This window comes from Macrobrachium rosenbergii, chromosome 51 (genome assembly GCF_040412425.1).
Source record: "Macrobrachium rosenbergii isolate ZJJX-2024 chromosome 51, ASM4041242v1, whole genome shotgun sequence".
Classification (NCBI taxonomy): domain Eukaryota; kingdom Metazoa; phylum Arthropoda; class Malacostraca; order Decapoda; family Palaemonidae; genus Macrobrachium; species Macrobrachium rosenbergii.
In genome coordinates, this window is record NC_089791.1 from 72,334,509 (window position 1) to 72,354,226 (window position 19,718).

The window sequence follows — 19,718 nt, forward strand, 5'->3', positions numbered from 1 at the left end:
AGAATACAACAGAAGATAGCTCATGGTTGTAGCTTTTATCAGTTTTGAAATATTTTCACATAAATCACGATAACTGCCAAAATTTCAACCTTCGGTCAACTTTAACTCGACCGAAATGTAAAAAAACGCAATTGTAAGCTAAAACTCTTACATTCTAGTAATATTCAATCGTTTACCTTCATTTTGCAATAAATTGGAAGTCTCTAGCACAATATTTCGATTTATGGTGAATTTTTTAAAAACATTTTCCTTATGTCTCGCTGTAACTCAGCCGAACATCTCAGAAATTCTTTCGTCTCGTTGTCATAATATTTGCACTGTTTTATATTAGTCGTTACATAAAGTTTTATATATGAAAATGTGTGCAATTTCATTTACAATACAACAAGAAATAACTCATGGTTGTAGCTTTTATCAGTTTTGAAATATTTTCATATAAATCACGATAAATAGAAAAATTCGACTTTCGGTCAACTTTAACTCTACCGAAATGGTCGAAAACTGCAATTGTAAGCTAAAACACTTACAGTCTAGTAATATTCAATCAATTAGCTTAATTTTTCAACAAACAGGAAGTCTCTAACACAATATTTCGATTTATGGTGAATTTTTAAAAAATTTTTTTGCGTCCTATTAAATTCATGCATCATTTTGTGATAATATTTTCTCTGTGTTGCTTTGATTGTTTTACAATTTGTTTATATACCAAAATTATCGCAATTTAGTGTACAATACAACTAAAAAAATTAACTCATTAGCTTTAACGTTGTGCTTACAGCACGATTTGTATACAATTATATGAGTTTTTTTTCGCTGTCATATATTCAATATTTATATATGATAATGATATTGTTTTCATTTCTGATGGTTGCATACTAAACTTTTGACAAAAAAAGGAGTTGAACTCTTAATCTTAAAATCTAAATGTGCTGTGATTTTTGAAAAAACATTTTTCGGTGCTAACTCACGAGCGCCGGCATACAGGAGACGTTTTTGTAAATAGAGTCTTGGCGTTTAAATTAGCCCTATTTACAAAAACGTCATATAGCTCGGTGAGTTCATTTTAAATTTTTTTTTTCAAAAATCACAGCACACTTAGTTTTTAAGATTAAGAGTTCATTTTTATTAAGCAATTTGAAGTTTAGTATGCAACCATCAGAAATGAAAATATCATTATCATATATAAATATTGGAATAATATAATTGTATACAAATTAGCTTGTAAGCAAAACGGTTAAAGCTAATGACTTAATTTTTTTAGTTGTATTATTTGATATATAACAAATTTTAAATGATAGCAACACAGAGAAAATATTATCACAATATGATGCATGAATTGCATACGTAAAATTTTTTTTCAAAATTCACCATAAATCAAATATTTAAGACTTCCCGCTTGTTGAAAAATGAAGCTAATTGATTGAATATTTTTGCAGTTTTCTAGAGTTAAAGTTGACCGAAAGTCGAATTTTTCTATTTATATGAAAATATTTCAAAACTGATAAAAGCTACAACCATGAGTTATTTTTGTTGTATTGTAAATGAAAACACATTTTCATATAAAACTTTATGTAACGACTAATATAAAACGGTGCAAATATTTTAAGACGAAAGAATTTCTGAGATGTTCGCCGAGTCGACACAAGGAAAATGTTTTTTAAAAATTCACCATAAATCGAAATATTGTGCTAGAGACTTCCAATTTATTGCAAAATGAAGGTAAACGATTGAATATTACTAGAATGTAAGAATTTTAGCTTACAATTATGTTTTTTAATTTCGTCAGTTAGTTGACTGAAGGTTGAAATTTTGGCAGTTAAAGGGATTTATGTGAAAATATTTCAAAACTGATAAAAGCTACAACCATGAGCTAATTTCTGTTGTATTCTACATGAAATTGCACACATTTTCATATATTTTTAAAACGATGCAAAACAACATGAAAGAATTTCTGAGATGTTCGTGCACAGACGTAAGGAAAATTTTTTTTTCAGAAAAATAAATCGAAATATTGTGCTAGAGACTTCCAGTTTGTTGCAAAATGAAGGTACATGATTGAATATTACTAGAATGTAAGAGTTTTAGCTTATAATTTGCGTTTTTTTAAGTTAAAGTTGACAAGGTTGAAATTTTGGCAGTTATCGTGATTTATATGAAAATATTTCAAAACTGATAAAAGCTACAACCATGAATTATTTGCTGTTGTATTCTACATGAAATTGCACACATTTCCATATATAAAACTTTATGTAACGACTAATATAAAAGTGCAAACATTACGACAACGTGACGCAAGAATTTCTGGCGGACGTAAGGAAAAAAGTTTTTTCAAAAATTCACCATAAATCGAAATATTGTGCTAGAGACTTCCAATTGGTTGCAAAATGAAGGTAAATGATTGAATATTACTAGAATGTAAGAGTTTTAGCTTACAATTGCGTTTTTGACCATTTCAAGTCGAGTAAAATTTGACCGAAGGTTGAAATTTTGGCAGTTATCGTGATTTATATGAAAATATTTCAAAACTGATAAAAGCTACAACCATGAGTTATTTTTCTGTTGTATTCTACATGAAATTGCACACATTTTCATATATAAAACTTTATGTAACGGCTAATATAGAACAGTGCAAAAATTACGACAAAATGACGAAAGAATTTTGCGGGTGTAAGAAAAAGTTTTTTTCAAAATTCACCATAAATCGAAATATTGTGCTAGAGACTTCCAATTTGTTGCAAAATGAAGGTACATGATTGAATATTACTAGAATGTAAGAGTTTTAGCTTACAATTGCGTTATTCAACCATTTCGGTCGAAGTCAAAGTTGACCAAGGTTGAAATTTTTGTAGTCGACGTTTGCTACGTCCACTCGGCATTCAACAGACAATTTTAGTCGACGTTACGCCCAACAGGCGTTTAAGGGTTAAGGGTTAAATAAGTTAAATTATAGATTGTTTTGGCCTGATGATCATGTGTTGCTTTGTGTAACGGCAGTGAACTTGAAAAAAGCTAAAACATACCCTCGTTCAAGAATGGTCTTGCAACCTGCAGAAAAAAGGCTGGCGACCTCTCTTCTGGTTGTGACCCCGAGGTTGAAAACTTCTGGTCTAAATCATACAGGCAGTCCCCGGTTATTGGCAGCGGTTCCATTCCCGACAGCGCGACGATAACCGAAAATCTGCGATAATAGCGCCGATCCCTGGTTATCGCCGCTGATAACTGGGGATCGGAGCCGATAAGTGGGTATCAGCGCTGCCGATAAGTAGGATCAGCGCCGCCGTTAAGTGGGGATCAGCACCGATAACCAGGGGGTCAGCTCCAACAACCAGGGATCAGTGCCGATAACTTGAGATTTGTGTTGGAAATCCGGTTATCGTCAAGCCCCATGAAACCCGATCGCTGATAACTGGAGCAACTAGCTTTTAAGATAGTGTTGCAGTATCTTTTAAACGTGACAATGGAATATGACATCACCAGGTATTCTCCTGTTGGTTTTACGGCACTGGGAGTGAAAGACCTTTGGTAGAATGTGGTGTAATATAGCACCTCGATAGAGCAGGTATTCTAACATTGCACAGTGAGTTGCACCAACTCAAATTACAAAGCACCAAAGCTTATAGAGAATAATCAAACAGTGAGTATATCCTTGGTAGTTTAAATCAAGTGGTTTTCAACCTTTTCCCTACCGCAACGCCTTATGAGCAACTCAATATGACTGATGACCCACTTTAAAATTTTTTATTCAATATGTAGGGTTACCATAGTTTCATCAACTAAAGACAGTATAAAAGGAAAATATATTCACTGTGATGGGTCCCAAACCTATCTACATGTTTTTATTTATTCCTCTTTCCAAACCTAGACATTTTTCCTCTAACAGGTCACAAGTTTATCAGAAAACAAAATTTTTTTGCTATTCATTTCTGCTTCCAAATCTGTTAGGCCTATTCGCTCTGACGGGTCGAAAGTCTATCTGCAAACACAATTTTTCGTTGTTAATTTTCCATATACATGTTCTCACAGAACACTGGAACATTATTGGGTGACTGACTGCTTGTCCTGAACATTCTGGGACATTTTTCTGACTGACCTGGACGCCCAGGACAAGGCCTCAAATCCGGGACAAGTCCTGGCCAAACAAGGACATATGGTAACCTTAACCCTTAGTGGACGGATTGAGCTTCAGTGTGAAGTAAAACAGGTTTGGGGAGGTGGACAGATTGCGCTTCAGTGTGAAGCAGAATTACGCGCCACTGTTATAGTAATAATGATTCGAAACAAAGGTGCCAATACTTCTATATGCTATAAATTCACTAATGGCAACTTTTCTACAGACTGAGAGTTAGGCCAGTATCAGTAATGCTTGTGACTTCAAGGCGGAAAGTACTGCATCTCTCTCTCTCACGAGTCTTTTTGTAAATTTGCTTGTAAATATACGAAGGGGTTGCTGTTGTTTTTTGTTTTTGTCTTTTACGAAAGTATGTCGGTTGTCAATGTAATTTTACAAAGAAAATTGCAAAGAAATATTAGAAAAAGCATGTAAAAGTAAAAAAAAAATTGCTGAATCTTCCTTCTCGTAAACTTATGTGAATATTTTCCAACAAATATGCAAAAAATTTGTTACTGCTTTTATTTCTTATCTGTTTTGATATTGTGTGAGCAGTAATAATAATTTTACAAAATCCAAAAAACTTATTTATTAGAAAAAACATATATAAGTTGGTAAAATTTACGATTGTCTTGTAAATGAGGCCCACAAGGGGTTGTAAAAGTCATTTTCAACTTCTCATGGAAGGTAGGGAAAATTTTTAGAATTTTTTTATTTATACAGTGTGAATGTACGTGTCATTCTCTTTCCAATGATGTGATTTTTTTTTTTTCTTTTTGCCGACCTCAAAGTTTCCCCGGTCTGGGGTGCTGCACATTGATAAATTATGCCATCCCTTAACCCCCACAGTCCGGGTATCTTTCCTGAAAGATTTAAATTAACTCTGTGGCGGAGTCCGGGTATCTTTCCTGAAAGATTTCAATCGCCATCGCCAAATGTTTTGAATGGAATTGGCGCAATTTTTCTGCTGCGACACCTCTAGAGTATTTTTGACAAATTGGCAACCCATAGATCACCATACACCACCTCTGAGAGCTGAATGAGAGCGATCAGTAGTCCCCAAGCATTGGCCATGGAGGGTCGCGGATCATTTTCTTCTGACCCCCAACCAAGCACTTCTTAGCGGTCTTGTTGGCGCCACAGCGTCTCGGATGATAGTGATACTTTTGTCAGTGATCCTTCTACTAGTAAGAAAAAATTAGTAGTAAAAAGAGGTCCCTAACGACCAAAGAAATCAGTGAAACTTTGAAATTGTTGGAAGAATTCCACGATAGTGATAGCTATGGGAGCGAGTCTGATTCAGAAACGGCGTTCTCGAAGGCTTGGGATGGGCTGATGAAAGTGGTGATGAGGAACTGAATGATCCTACATATCGTCAGCAAGAAACTGATAGTAGTAGTGATGATAGTGATGCTTATCAAGCTGAAATAATTGATGATGAAGAAGACATTCTCCGAGGCAGAGGGTCCGTTCGCCGACGTTGAGTAACTCAGGCAACGGGGAGGGGTGGGATCCTCTTCCTCTCGCAGTTCATCGGGGAAGGGGAAGCGGCCGTGGTGTTGAACACATGGGTCGGCTGCGGCTACAGAAGATGATGGGTGGACTGATGGGCGTAATTTCGTTCCTCATGATTATGTTTTTGGTGGTTCAGCAGGAGTATCAGATTTTGACCTCGACCTAATATGAGTGAAGAATCCGATTATTTTCGGAAATTCATCGGCGATGATATAGTGCAAGTCATGGTCGATGAAACCAATCGGTATCAATTCGCTCCTCACACGTGACAGGCCTCCTGGTACATCGAAGATGAAGAAATGGGTAGATGTTTGTCTCCAAGAAATGATAGTGTTCCTGGCTCTCACGTTACTAATGCCTCATACATCAAGCATCGTATGAGGGATTACTGGGCAACAGATGCATACATATATACGCCGATATATGGAAAATTCATGCCACGTGACAGATATCAGGATATATATCGGTTCTTGCATTTCACAGACAATGAGATGAGGGATAGAAATAGTAATGATAGACTGTGGAAAATATTCATGTCTTGGAAATGGTAAGGGAAAGATTCAAAAAATATTTTTATCCCTTCCAAAAACTTGTTGTGGATGAAAGTTTAGTGTTATTCAAGGGTAGACTGATATTCAAGCAATACATAAGAACAAAAAGACATCGTTTTGGGATAAAAATATATGTTATTTGTGACTGTAAAACGGGATATGTTCTTGACATTGTCATTTATACAGGGACAGACGTAGACATCCCAGCTAATGATCCTTGGGGCATTCAGGGGCCTATTTTTTGAAAAACGCTAATGGATCCCTATTGGAATGCAGGCCATATCCTGTATACTGATAACTACTACACCAGCCGGGGCTAAGTACTTATCTCCACGACAACAACACCGGGTTGGTTGGGACGGTCAGAGACAATAGAAAAGGAATGCCCAAATTCCCAAAGGGTATCAAACGAGGTGAGGCTGTTTTCAGAAAGAAAGCTCATCATCTCCTTGTGAAATGGAAGGACCGAAAGGAATTCAATCTGTTGTCGGGGATTCACACTGGGCAAATGATATCCACTGGGAAACAGGACTACAGAACACGTGAAACCATTTACAAACCAGATGTGATTGTGGACTACGTGAAAAACATGCGTCTTGTAGATAAATCTGATATGCAAATTGGATACGTGGCATGCACTCGGAGAACAATGAAGTGGTACAAGAAAGCCCTATTCCACATCATAGACGTTTGTATGCTGAATGCGTATAACCTGTACAAATTCCATACAAAACAGTCAATTTCTCTGCTTACTTTTCACTCAACGTGTGTAAACAGCTCTTGACGAAATATGGCCAATTCAGAGAACAGCCAAGGGAAAATTTGTCGAGCAACCAGAAGCGTCTGCGTCTGGCACCCAGACAATGGTGCCAGACCCCTTCTTGGACCGCCTTCCCGAAACCCAAAAGGGAAAACTGAGCCAGAGGACCTGCCACGTATGTGCTAACACAAAGAACATTGAGGAAAGACGGAGGAAGTTGGTCACAACCTGGTGCCCAACATGTGGCCTCGGTCTATGTTTGCCATGCTTCAAAATATACCACAGCTACAATGAATTCTAGAGAGAGAGAGAGAGAGAGAGAGAGAGAGAGAGAGAGAGAGAGAGAGAGAGAGAGAGAGAGAGAGTAAAATACAAGTAAAATACATGTTATCATAACTTTTTATTTCAAGTAAACTTTGTTTTTATTTACCTGGTAATTCACTTTTTTCTTTTATGGGTATATTATTCACTTGACAGTTTTATTGAGAGAGAGAGAGAGAGAGAGAGAGAGAGAGAGAGAGAGAGAGAGAGAGAGAGATGGATAGCTTTTCATTGAGTCGAGAAATGTGTTGGCATACATTGACGATATATATTTCAATTTCATGGCATTTTACGGGTATAACTTGGTGGGTATTGTTCACTTTCAATAACTTTTACTTTACATTACGGGTTTTCATATTACATTACGGGTCTTTCATAAATACTAATATTTTTCATATGATAAGGGCAGAAATATAAGGCTTTCGATAACTTTTTCCCAGAACAGTATTACTTTTTATATACTTTTTTTTACATTTATGGGTATGTTTCATTTTCATTGCATTTTACAAGGGTAATAATTTATAACTTTTTTATTTCAAGTAAACTTTGTTTTACATTTACATTATTCACTTGACAGTCTTTATGAGAGAGAGAGAGAGAGAGAGAGAGAGAGAGAGAGAGAGAGAGAGAGAGAGCTTTTCATTGAGTCGAAAGAAATGTGTTGGCATACATTGATGATATATATTTCAATTTCTTGGCATTTTACGGGTATAACTTGATGGGTATTGTTCACTTTCAATAACTTTTACTTTACATTACGGGTTTTCATATTACATTACGGGTCTTTCATAAATACTAATATTTTTCATACGATAAGGGCAGAAATATAAGGCTTTTGATTTTTTTCCTAAAGTATTACTTTTTATATACTTTTTTTGACATTTATGGGAATGTTTCATTTTCGTTGCATTTTACGGGTAATAACTTACATGTAAATAACTTTTATTGTATTATATTTGTTGTATACAAGTGCAAACTTTTAGAATTCATTATTTTTGCGTGGTATTGTTTGTTAGCGTGTGTGAAAAGGCAAAATCGCCGGGCCAATTCTTTTCAGTCAGCTGTCTCCCGCTCATCCATCTTATAGCAGTTTATAATCAACTCGCTCTGGTAAGTACAAAAATTTTTTTTTTTTTTTTTTTTGTTCCACGTTCATGTGCATGCTATTACCTTTCCATAGATATGTATTTTTCTCCAATTTGCAATAGTCAATTTTAGCCCGGTCTCAGATGTTACATAAGCGTATTTTAGCCCGGATTGTGAGGGTTAAGGGTTAATCATATGTAATGTCCTAGTGCAAAAATAGCACTGCGCTCTAATAAATATGCTACTTGCATTAAAAAGATATTATAGAAACCATTCAAAGTTATAAACCAAAAAAAGGGATTTTGACAAAGGAAAAATCTATTTCTGAGGAAGGTCCCGTGTCACCCGGTGAAATTCCATTACAGCACGCATTTCTAGGTATAATATGCTAGATATACCAGAGAAAAAAGAGCTTTCAGGAAAGCTGGGGTTACTACCCCCAGTCGAGCGTCTTCTCCAAGGAAGACGTCGGTATAACGAAGGGTGAGTGAAAGATCACTACCACGGAGACTTACTCGAAAGATCTCTCCCTATCAAAACCCCCGGAATAGAGCGGTGAGCCGTTACAGCCCCTACACCCAATACCCGCCAGGACGGCGCCACCAGCGCCGCCTACCTCATTCCATTTTCTAGCACGTGATCGCTATCTTTTAATTTTGTGTGCTCGTGCCTTTTTGTGGATTTTTCCATCTTTCACCATGTCATCGAGCAGCTTTACTATCTCCAAGTTAAGTACCATCTTATTGTGGGGTTTTTCGTTCTATATTTTGGCTGTTTTGGTCTCGTTTATATATAAATATCGAGATCTTATTATGACGCCACAAGCGTCCCCGCCAGCCATGTCGATCGCAGGCGACCCCATCAGTTCTTTTCTGTTGGGGTTGTCTCCTTGTCGTTATAGATGATATATTTTTGCCCCATGGTTCTCCTCCTGGCGGGTTTCCCACGTGTGGCCCCCTTTTTCGAATTTTGCATAATTTTGGCCTACCGGCCCTTTTGAGGTGATGCCCCGTCCAGGTACCCCCTCCAGGTTGGGTTCCCTATTATTTTAGTCTGTATTAGGCCAATTATTTATTTTATTCTTGGCGATAGTGCTCTCGGTTCTTTTATTTTACCATCATTTACCTCCTTGTGGTAGCGGCAGCCTTAGATCTAACCGTTGCCCCGAGGTAGGCTACGCACCCTATTGAGCACATTTTTATTTCAATATTTTTTGTGTGATGGTTTTTTAGTGGAGTAGGTTTATTTGCTTCCATCCCCTTGCCCTTGGCGTGGAGGTCCATCAGGTTGAGGGAGTTTTGGTTGCTGTTTCCTCCGGGGTCGTTTTTTGGTGGGCAGAGTGAGCCCCTTAGTTCTCTTCCTTCCTTTGGGGGAATAGAGTTCTTTGGATGTGTCTCCTCTAGGCTATTCGCCTTCTTGCCCCCTCTTCTCGTTCCCGGTTGGTTCTCGGCACAAAATTTCTCTCCTTGTTTGTTCCTCCTCCCCTCCGCACTCCTTCCATTTTCCTAGCCTATACTAGGTTAGGTCCCTATTAGGCTGTGCCTAGTCAGGAGTCGGGCATCGAGGCTTGGTCGCTTCCCTTCCTTAGTAGTAGGCCACCCTCCTAATCACAGTTCCCAAAAAGACTCAGATCATTCTTGGAGTGGTGTAGTGCAGTTGAGCGGGTTATATGTTTCCCCCGTCTCCTGTTCTCTTTCTTCGTAGCCTACCATTCTCCCCTACTCCACCAAGTTAACTTGTTACATCATAAGTTGTATAATAATGGGAAAAATAGAGAGATATGTCACATCTCTGCCCAGATAGGGATTAAGGGAAATGAATTAGCTGATAAAGATTGGCTGATAAAGCAGCCAAAGAAGTGGCCATATGACAAGCTCAAATGGGAATAAGGCAGTCCTCGGGTCACGGGGGAGTGGGGGTTCCGTTCCAGCAGAGTCCCGTAAGTTGGAAAACACCGTAACGTGGAACATCATAATAAAAATGTATAAAAATTAGAGAGAGAGAGACTTATATAAGCTTGGAAAAAGAGACAGGTTTTTTTTAAGCTTTGTCCTGGTAATAAACCAGTTTTATCCCCTCATAGTGAACCTTAAACAAGTTTCTCGCCTCATTATAGTGAACCGTAAACCAGGTTTCTCCCTATGAGAGCTGAAATCAGCTCAGTGGTCTGGTTAAACTACTTTAATACTCACTCATACTCACCTTGTTACAGCACCTACAGGTACAGCACTGTTACTTTAGGGTTACGGCTCTGTTCTTCCGAACATCAGCTGTAACCCGGAACTGATTTTTTTATGAATATATTTGAAAACGCTGTAAGTATGGAATGCGTAACCCGGCGACTACCTATCCCTGTTATTGACTGTGTAACATATAAAAGTAAGTGTTATAAATAAATGGCAAAATATATGGAATGAAGAACCTGAAAATAATAAACTAAAACATATAAAACTTGGTGTTAGAAAATAGAGTTCATGTACCAAGGGGAGAGATACGCAAGTAATTCAGTCACGTCTTTAAATAGGTCATACTCATCTGACACATGGACACTTAATGACAGCCCACACAACCCTGCTCCTGAATGCTCTGAGTGCAAAGTTAAATGTGTTGTGTGAATGTTCAAAATATGACCAACAATGTTTTCAAGTTTCGGAAATAGATCGATTGGTGAAATTTTATCAGAATCTACATTTTCAGTTGTTCCAATTTTAATGCATGAGGAGCTGTAATTTAACTGATAAATTATAAAAAGTAAATAATGAAAATACAGAAACCCTCGGGACAATTAATGATTAAAAAAAATAAAATTTTTTTAAATCTTAAATTATTTTGATTTTCTTCATAACTTTTTTTTTAATTGTGCGGATGGAAACATGAGTAAATGTATTTAATATGTGCATGTGTTTCAGTGTAGGAGCATATGCCTTTTGCATACCTTTTTTTGAAATTTCATTTTCATTCATTATTTAGTCCCTGTGCTTGGCCTGTGGCCTAGACTTGGGCCAGTCATATGAGAGCTGTTAATCAGCTCAGTAGTCTGGTTAAACTATTTTAATAATAATAATAAGGTAGGGTTATGTAGAGCTACTTAACGTTTGAGTGACTTTTTAGGTATTTAGTTGAATTTTAGTTCAGTACAGTATGTTTGATGAATTTATTTTAAGATCAAAGTTTTATAAGTTGAGGTAGCATGAAAGATACCAACATGTCCCATTGCAAGAATGTTAGTTGCTTGAAACAGTTAAGGGATTCTGTAGGTTGAATTTAGATTTTAACAAGTTAAGTTAAGTTAAGTTAGCTAGTTAAGAATTGGACTACAAATTGATATCCAAGGGACTCGTCATTCATTTGTTATACCTAGATGCTTCCCTAGGTCATGGTATTTGCACTTTCAACCAGAGACATGCTTAGTGGTTGGGGAGGAATTAAATTTTACAGTAGCAGTTAGGAATACTGTATAGCTGGTGGATTCCAGTTGTTCTAATGTGTAAGACTGGTCAGAAATCATTGTTCTTAAACTTTTGATTTTATGTTGTCATGTTGCATAACAGTTGAGTGACTTTTGATTTTGTGTTATATTGCATAAGTTGTTTGAGTGAATCTTGAAATCCTCTGAACTGTGTCAAGATTGATAGTATAGTACTGTAGTCTGTTTGCTTATTTAGGGCATCTTCCCACTGATGATGGTAAAGCTATCATGTTTATAAATAAAGCTCAATAGATATTAATATACCATTATGTTACTGGCATTTTCGCAGATTGTAAAGAAAAGTGGTCATAAAAAGGAAAGATAGAGTACTCAGTCACGTTATACAAAGTAATGTTTGTGGTTGTTGACTCTTTGTTACAGATCAATAGAGATTGTTACAGATCAGTCAGTAGAGACAGATAGGCTTGTAAGAGTGAACTACCAATAGCTGGTTAGCAGCAGTTTTAATTTTATAAAAATTGTTGTGAATATCTGTCAAAACCTTTGTTCTTTATTATACTAAAATTTTTTTTCAGTTCTTCCGAGTCAGATAGAACGTTTGTATAGTAGATTCACAAGTCTGGATAAAGGAGACAATGGTTCTCTTTCCCGTGAAGATTTCCTTCGAATTCCAGAATTGGCTATTAACCCCTTGGGTGACCGTATTGTTCATGCATTTTTCAAGGTAAGCACTGTGTGGTTCTCTTTGGGTTCAAGATGCTTTTTAAAATGTTTACAAGTAGTGTATAGTAATTGTTTTGAAAACCATGAGTAGTCTATAAGTTTTGCAGTTCAGCCAGGAATGATTTTGTGATGAATTGTTTTATTCAGCCATCTTTCATTACATAAACATTAGTAATTCTGTATTGTTTGGGATGTTTATATGCAATGTTTATTTAATTTTGTGTTGCCCTTAACCTTTAGGAAAGCGAAGATGATAGGGTAAACTTTCGTCAGTTTGTACGTGTGCTGGCACATTTCCGTCCTATTAAGAAGTCTCAGGACAACAAGCTTAACTGCAGAGAAGAAAAACTACGATGTGAGTAATATTTTTGCCAGGTACTTAAAACTATAGTATTTGTTCATACACAAATACAAACCTTTGTTCTTTACATAGGGATTTAGCTTGCGAGCGGAAGCTGGAATGGCTGTTTAACTTTCAGACAAGGTTGTTAACTGTCTACAGTTAGAGGGAAGCCCTGCCCACCTGTTGGTATGCACTCCACTTTGCTTCCAGCCGATGTCGTTTATAGACATCTCAGTGGCCTCTCTACCCGACTTTCCATTTGCTTCTGCCAGTCTTTCCAGTCCATTTCTCTAGTTGATGATAGAACCTGATGAACCGAGATGTGGTTCATAACATTTGGCGACCTTTGGCCAGGATTTGGTCTGTTTTGGCTGGCAGGGTTGTGGCAGCCTCGGTGGGGGGAAGTGAAGAAAAAAAATTTTTTTGTAAATTTTTTTTTTTCGCCGGGTGAGGAGGTGTGAGGCTTAGTGCCTGTTTTGTCTGTGGAACAATTGTTCCCTTGTTGAGGGTGCACTCCTTCTCCCGGTGGTGTTTATTTTTTGCATACAGAGTTTACGTCTGTTGTCTTCGCTTTGGTAGTGATAGTCAAGTCTGGGTAATCATCGAGTCAGGGTCCAGACAGCATAGCAGCATGGACAGGTAGTTGTTACCTGTTGGCCCCTACAGTTTCAAGGATGTGGAGTTCGACTTCGAGTTCGAGGATGAGTTGATGACTAACCCTAGTCATCTGTGGAGAGGAGGCATTCCTCTGGGACAGCAATTTGGCTGTCGCATCGACTCTGCGTGAACGTCTGTGTTTCATGGAGCATTCCTGTTTGCCGTCATGGGGCGATTATGACGACTTCACGGCAGTTGTTTGGTGGTCGTCCTCGACGACCTTTGATGGTCATCTTCTGTGACCCTTGTTTAGTGGTCTTGACATCTCTGGGTAGATGTTTATGTATTATCTGTAGGAGGCTTGTTAATTATCAGTACAGTTGTTTATGTATTACCAGTGTAATTGGTATTTATGATAACTTGGTTTATTTGTACTGCTTTAATGATTGATTTGTTATTTGTGTATTTTTGGTTATGCCACGGTTTATGTTTATTGATGTAACTTTTAATCATTATGCTGTTTGTATTGTTTATTATTGTTTGATGTAGCTAATATGTTGTTCGCTTTTATATGGTATTTGTTACTTTTTGCTGTTGTGATAATGTTTCATTTTAAAGTAACTAATTTTGCTACATCTTTATTTGACTGACTCTTTGGTTGTTTGACGTATATTTATTGATTTACGCCAGACTTGACTCATTTGTAAATATGTACATATCTTAATGTTAATAAACTAGTATTAAGGTTATTCTGCTTGTTTTGTTGTTCCCCTTTCCCCGTCGTTGTCTCAGCTTCTGCCAGTCTTTCCAGTCCATCTCTCTGTAATTGATGATAGAACCTGATGAACCGAGATGTGGTTCATAACATTTGGCTTTGAATTCCCCCTTGATGTGGGACCACCACGTGGTGAGGGGGCTCTTAAACCCCAGGAATTTTTTCACGGGTTTGAGTCCAAGAATCTCATGTATATAATTATATGCTTCTTTGGATTAATTTTTGTAGAGCTTTCCACTTTTGCTCAGATTTATTGGACCTGTTAAAAATGAAAAGATATAGCTGGGATTGGGTTTATATCCTAAGCTAAATAGTGAGAACTGTGGTAGGACCATCAACTGCCCGATAATGTTCGGACCTGAGAGTTATCAGATTGATAGCTCAAAGGAGGAACTGTTCTTTAGGGCTGGACCACAGATTCCAGGGAGGGTCTAGTTCTGGGGATAGAACTCAGGCATTCCATCCAATTTGCCCTTAATATGATTAGGGTGGGGGTGATAGTATTCTCGTAATACCTTCCGTCCTAGCAAGCGGGACTGGCTTACACTTGGGCCACTCTAATCATGTTGTGCCATCCCCTGTGGGGTAGGGTGGGGACGCAGACATTTGGGAGTCGTCTCTCACTTGTGCCATTGGTGGAAGAATAAACTTAATGAAAGGCTAATGATACCTTTTTAAAGTTTTCAGGTTTAATTTTTCCTTTATTTATACCTCAAATCTTTGACAAGTAGAAATAAAGATTCGAGTACCCCTGGGCCCTTTGATGGTAGTGATGCCGCACAGTTGACAGCCGCTGGAACTTCCTCTGACAACCTTTCTCTGGAAAAATCAAATAAAATTCCTAATGTAATTACACTGGAACCCTATGCTCACAGTACAAAGCAAACCAAAAAAAAAAAAAATAAAGCAAATATTTTGACCCAACCTTGACCCACTTCGACTCCCTCTTTGGAAGTGGAAGTTGGTCTCGATTCCTTACCTTAGAAACAGAGAAGAAAATATCGGCATTGAAAATAGAAAACTTCCTGTTGAATCGACATTCAACTACTGAAATGTCATTCAGACAAATAAAAGATCAGATGTGGTTGATAGAAACCACAACAAAAAATCAATCTGAATTTTACTTAACTATAAAAAATATTGACAATATAAAGGTACAGTACATATAAAAAAACATGACAATATGAACAGTGTACAGGGTACCATAGTACTCCCTGATAATGATGAAGAACCAATAGAAAAGAATAAATTGCTGGATTCCCTCAAATAAAGGTACAACAATGTACAAGATTGCGAAATGTACAACATAGCCAATAGACAGAGTAATGGAAAGACACTGAGAATAGCAAAGATAAAATTTGAAGGCCACGAATTACCCTTAAAAATTAAAACCATGGGCCAAAGCAGAGAACTGAGACCATATGTTCCAAAACCACGACAGTGCCAAAACTGTAGTATGTATGAACATACAAGGAAAAATTGCCATAATAAATCTATATCTGCATATTGTGGATCTGACAAACATACCATGCAGTGGAGGTGTGGCGAACCAGAATGCGTTACCTGTGGAGAAAATCACCATGCAAGATCTAAGGAGTGTATGTATTATATATACAATACAGAATTAAAAATTTACTTTAGAAAAGGACAGGAATGCCTATAAAAGAGGCCCAATTAGAATTAAAATTAGAGGAATGCATGATCCTGCTAGGAAATGAACTTTTTCTGCTGTAACTAGATTAAACAATGAAACAAAAATGGAAATAGATAAGAGTAACAAAACCCTGATAGATCAGTCTCTAAGAAAAATAACCACTTGGCAAGAAGAAACTAATATAGCAAAGAACCAAGAAACGTATACAGATATTTGTTCAAATTCATTTGAGATATTAAGAGAAATGGAAACACTAGGAGATACTATAAGCACCATAGAAATATTAGAAGATAGTTATGATGAATTAGAAACTAAAGAAAAAAAGAGGCTTTTAGAGAGAACTCCACCCAAGACCAAGAAAAAACCAACTATTATTAGAGATACATCCATTAAAATAAAGGTGGAGAACCCAAAGAAAGAACAAAAATAATAAAATTATAAGAATATGCCTTTGCCTCCTAAAGTAATAATAAAACCAATGGAAACAGATACCCGGAACTTCAAAGAAATAAAAAAAGGAACAAACCATTGACAAGAATGATTATGTGATGGGAGAAGAGATTACTCCATCACCAATAATAGGTGCAGCAAGAGTAAACGAAGAAACGACACATGAAAACACGTGGATGTAATGAATGTTTCATTGAACTGTGCAACAAAAACAAAAGCATAACAACAGACAGTTTATCAAACTATAAGAAATTTTATAAGATACAGAAATGAAGAAACTACTAGTTTAGACACTCACAAAAAGGGCTGTGTGCATTGGACATATACAGTAATGTCTTGTAAAGAAAAATAAATGTTGTAAATAGGATTTTAGAAAAAATGCAGATTGATGGTCCACAAAAAGAAAATAACACTTGAACACACTAACGTAATACTTTCAATAATTGTTATACAGTGGAACATAAATGGTCTACAGACCAAATTACATATGGGAGAAATACAACAATTACTAAGGGAATATGAACCAATGATACTATGTTTACAACATGTCAAAACAATATCAACAGTAGGTAAATATACCTTAGTATCTACATCCAGAGAAGAAGAAGGAAATTTAGGTACTGCTATATATGTACACTCGGCAAGGAAAGTGAGGATACAGTTTTTTTAATCTTCGGACATATAGTGCTAATTAATGCGACATCTGGCAACTTTAGAAGGGGGAGGAGCTTCAGTCTTAGTGTTTGCTTTTTGCTTGACCTCCTATAACTTTCAATCATATTCTATGGTTCTGAAATCATTGATACTTAAATGCAGTAGTAAGCTTTACAGTATTCGTTCAAGTTGTAATTTGCAGCGACAGTTCTGAGCAAAATAAACATTTTTCGACATAACCTACTAACTAACCTTACATAAATGAATTTATGACACCACAATGAACGGAATGCTTGCGTAATTGGAAACGCGATCTTCCGTAATGAAATCAAGAGTTAAATTTGAGCAACGTCCAACGAAAAACATGGGGAACAATAAAGGAATGCAAATGCAATGTTATGAGAGAGAGAGAGAGAGAGAGAGAGAGAGAGAGAGAGAGAGAGAGAGAGATGCCGTTGTGTAAGCCTAGGCCTATATGTAGAGCTAATCATTTCATTTTTTTTTTTTTTTTCATTTAGAGATTGAGCGATACTATACTTGTATAGTATGTTTTAGCAATGGAGAGAGAGAGAGAGAGTTGCTGATGTGTAAGCCTAGGGCTATATATAGAGCTACTCATTTTATTATTTTTTTCTTTTAGAGAGTGAGCGATACTATATTAATTTTGTATAGCATGTTTTAGCAATGGAGAGAGAGAGAAAGAGAGAGAGAGAGAGAAACTATGGCAATGTCAAGAAACATCTAGTTACTTGTGTTTTCCTGCTACTCCGCACTTCATAGAGAACGCTCTTGCGGATTTAAATAGATTTGGTCAACCCACCCTAGCTGTCACATCATTTACTGCCATTAATTCCAGCTGACCTTTAACACCGTGAAATATAAATATGAATGTGTAAAAATTAAGTAAATTATCATTACCTCGTATGATGATGCAATAATAAGCCTGTTCATAACTCAGTAAATATTGCCATTCTGATAAACAGTACTACACCGAGATATCAACACACTATCTTTTAGATCTCTATGAACGAAGTGATCTGAGAAATTCTGATTACTTCGGACATCCATGGTGGTTTTAAGTATCTGAACGTTTTTGGTTTGGAGATTTAATATATATGATATAATTTGCATTGTATTTTTATATTCTAGAGTAAATTTACTGAGATTATGTGTTTTCTGTAAGAAAAAAATTAAAATTCGATGAACGAAATCTAATGAAAACTGTATCCTCACTTTTCTTGCCGAGTGTACGTAAAGAATGTTATGACAGTATTTGTAAACTTTAGTGACATGTAAATATCAAGTATTGAAATACTTAAGAATATCAAGGAACCTACATTAATAGTAGGCGATTTTAATGCTCACAACCCAGTATGGGACTGTAAATGTATAAACTCAAATAGAACAGGTAGTAAAATAGAAGAGTTCATGGATTCAAACATGTGCTGTATAAATGATGATGAAATTAGCACACATTTTTCAAAAGCACATGGAACATTTTCCTCAGTAGACTTAACTCTATATACAATTAGTATGAGTATAGTTGACAGATTAAATTGGAATACAGTTGATGACTTGCACACCAGTGATCATTTCCCAATATTAATTTCCTCACTATAACATTTACAAAGCAGATTGGGAGCGATATGAAATGCACACAAGAAATATCCCACCATTTGAATATTCAAGGGACCAGAATGAAACTAATAAACCTCTTGTTGATTTCATTAAAAATGCTGCTGATAAAGCAATATCAAAATTAAAACCCCATCCAACATAACACAAAGTTCCGTGGTGGTCCGATAAGTTAACAGAATTAATAAATATAAAACACTCAATAGGGAGACGATTAGATAATTTGAATAGAAAGTTCAGTAAAATAAATAAAACATTACTGATATTAGAAGAAACTTTACAAAAAATGACTATATTATTACTAGAAATTGATACATTAAAACCTGTATACAACAAAATATCTGCAAAATTTAAGAAAGAAGTAATTCAAAGAAGACTCATTTCATGGAGGAAATACATATCAGATCTCTAATAATACTCCCATACAAAAAATATGGGAAAATTCAGGAAAATAAATGGTAGCCATGTTAAACCACTTAGACTTGCCATATTAAAGGATGGGAAAAGAACACTTGATCCAAAAGAAATAAGTAATATAATAGGAGAAAATTTAGCGAATGTAAGTAGTGATAAAAATTTAGATGAACACTTCCACACAAAGAAAAATAAAATAGGATTAATAACAATAACAATGGAAGATGTATACAGTATTATAATAGAAAATTTAATATGTCAGAGTTGGAATATGCCCTCTTGAACAGCAATAAATCTGCTCCTGGGGGTGACAATATTTGTTTTGAGATGATCTGCCACTTATCACTTTTGGCAAAGTCATACTTTAATATTAGAGTTTTATAATCATTTATGGCTTCAAAATTTATTTCCAGATGAATGGCCTAAAGCTATAATAATTCCTATCCCCAAACCTGGAAAGAATCCCAGTAAAGTAAAAATTACAGACCATTTTCTTTAACAAGCTGCTTATGCAAATTGTTAGAGAAAATGGTAATTGCTCGACTAACATGGCACATTCAGGAAAATAAGATTTTGATTCCCACTCAGTTCGGGTCACAGTGTAACATATCTACATTAGATTCTCTCTCTAACTTAAAAGACCATATATGTAGACGTTGTGAACGAAAACAAATTACTGTAGCTGTCTTTTTTTTTGACACT

At 36.2% G+C, this 19,718-nt stretch overlaps 1 protein-coding gene across 1 annotated transcript in view; it reads left to right on the forward strand.

Annotated features, from left to right (window-relative positions):
• Nucleotides 1–19,718, forward strand: part of elm (calcineurin like EF-hand protein 1 elm) — an 89,726-nt gene that overhangs the window by 30,155 nt on the left and 39,853 nt on the right. Inside the window, exons 2-3 of the mRNA XM_067095700.1 lie at nucleotides 12,347–12,495; nucleotides 12,735–12,849. Coding sequence (XP_066951801.1) covers nucleotides 12,347–12,495; nucleotides 12,735–12,849 — 264 coding nt within the window. The remainder of the gene's footprint in view (nucleotides 1–12,346; nucleotides 12,496–12,734; nucleotides 12,850–19,718) is intronic.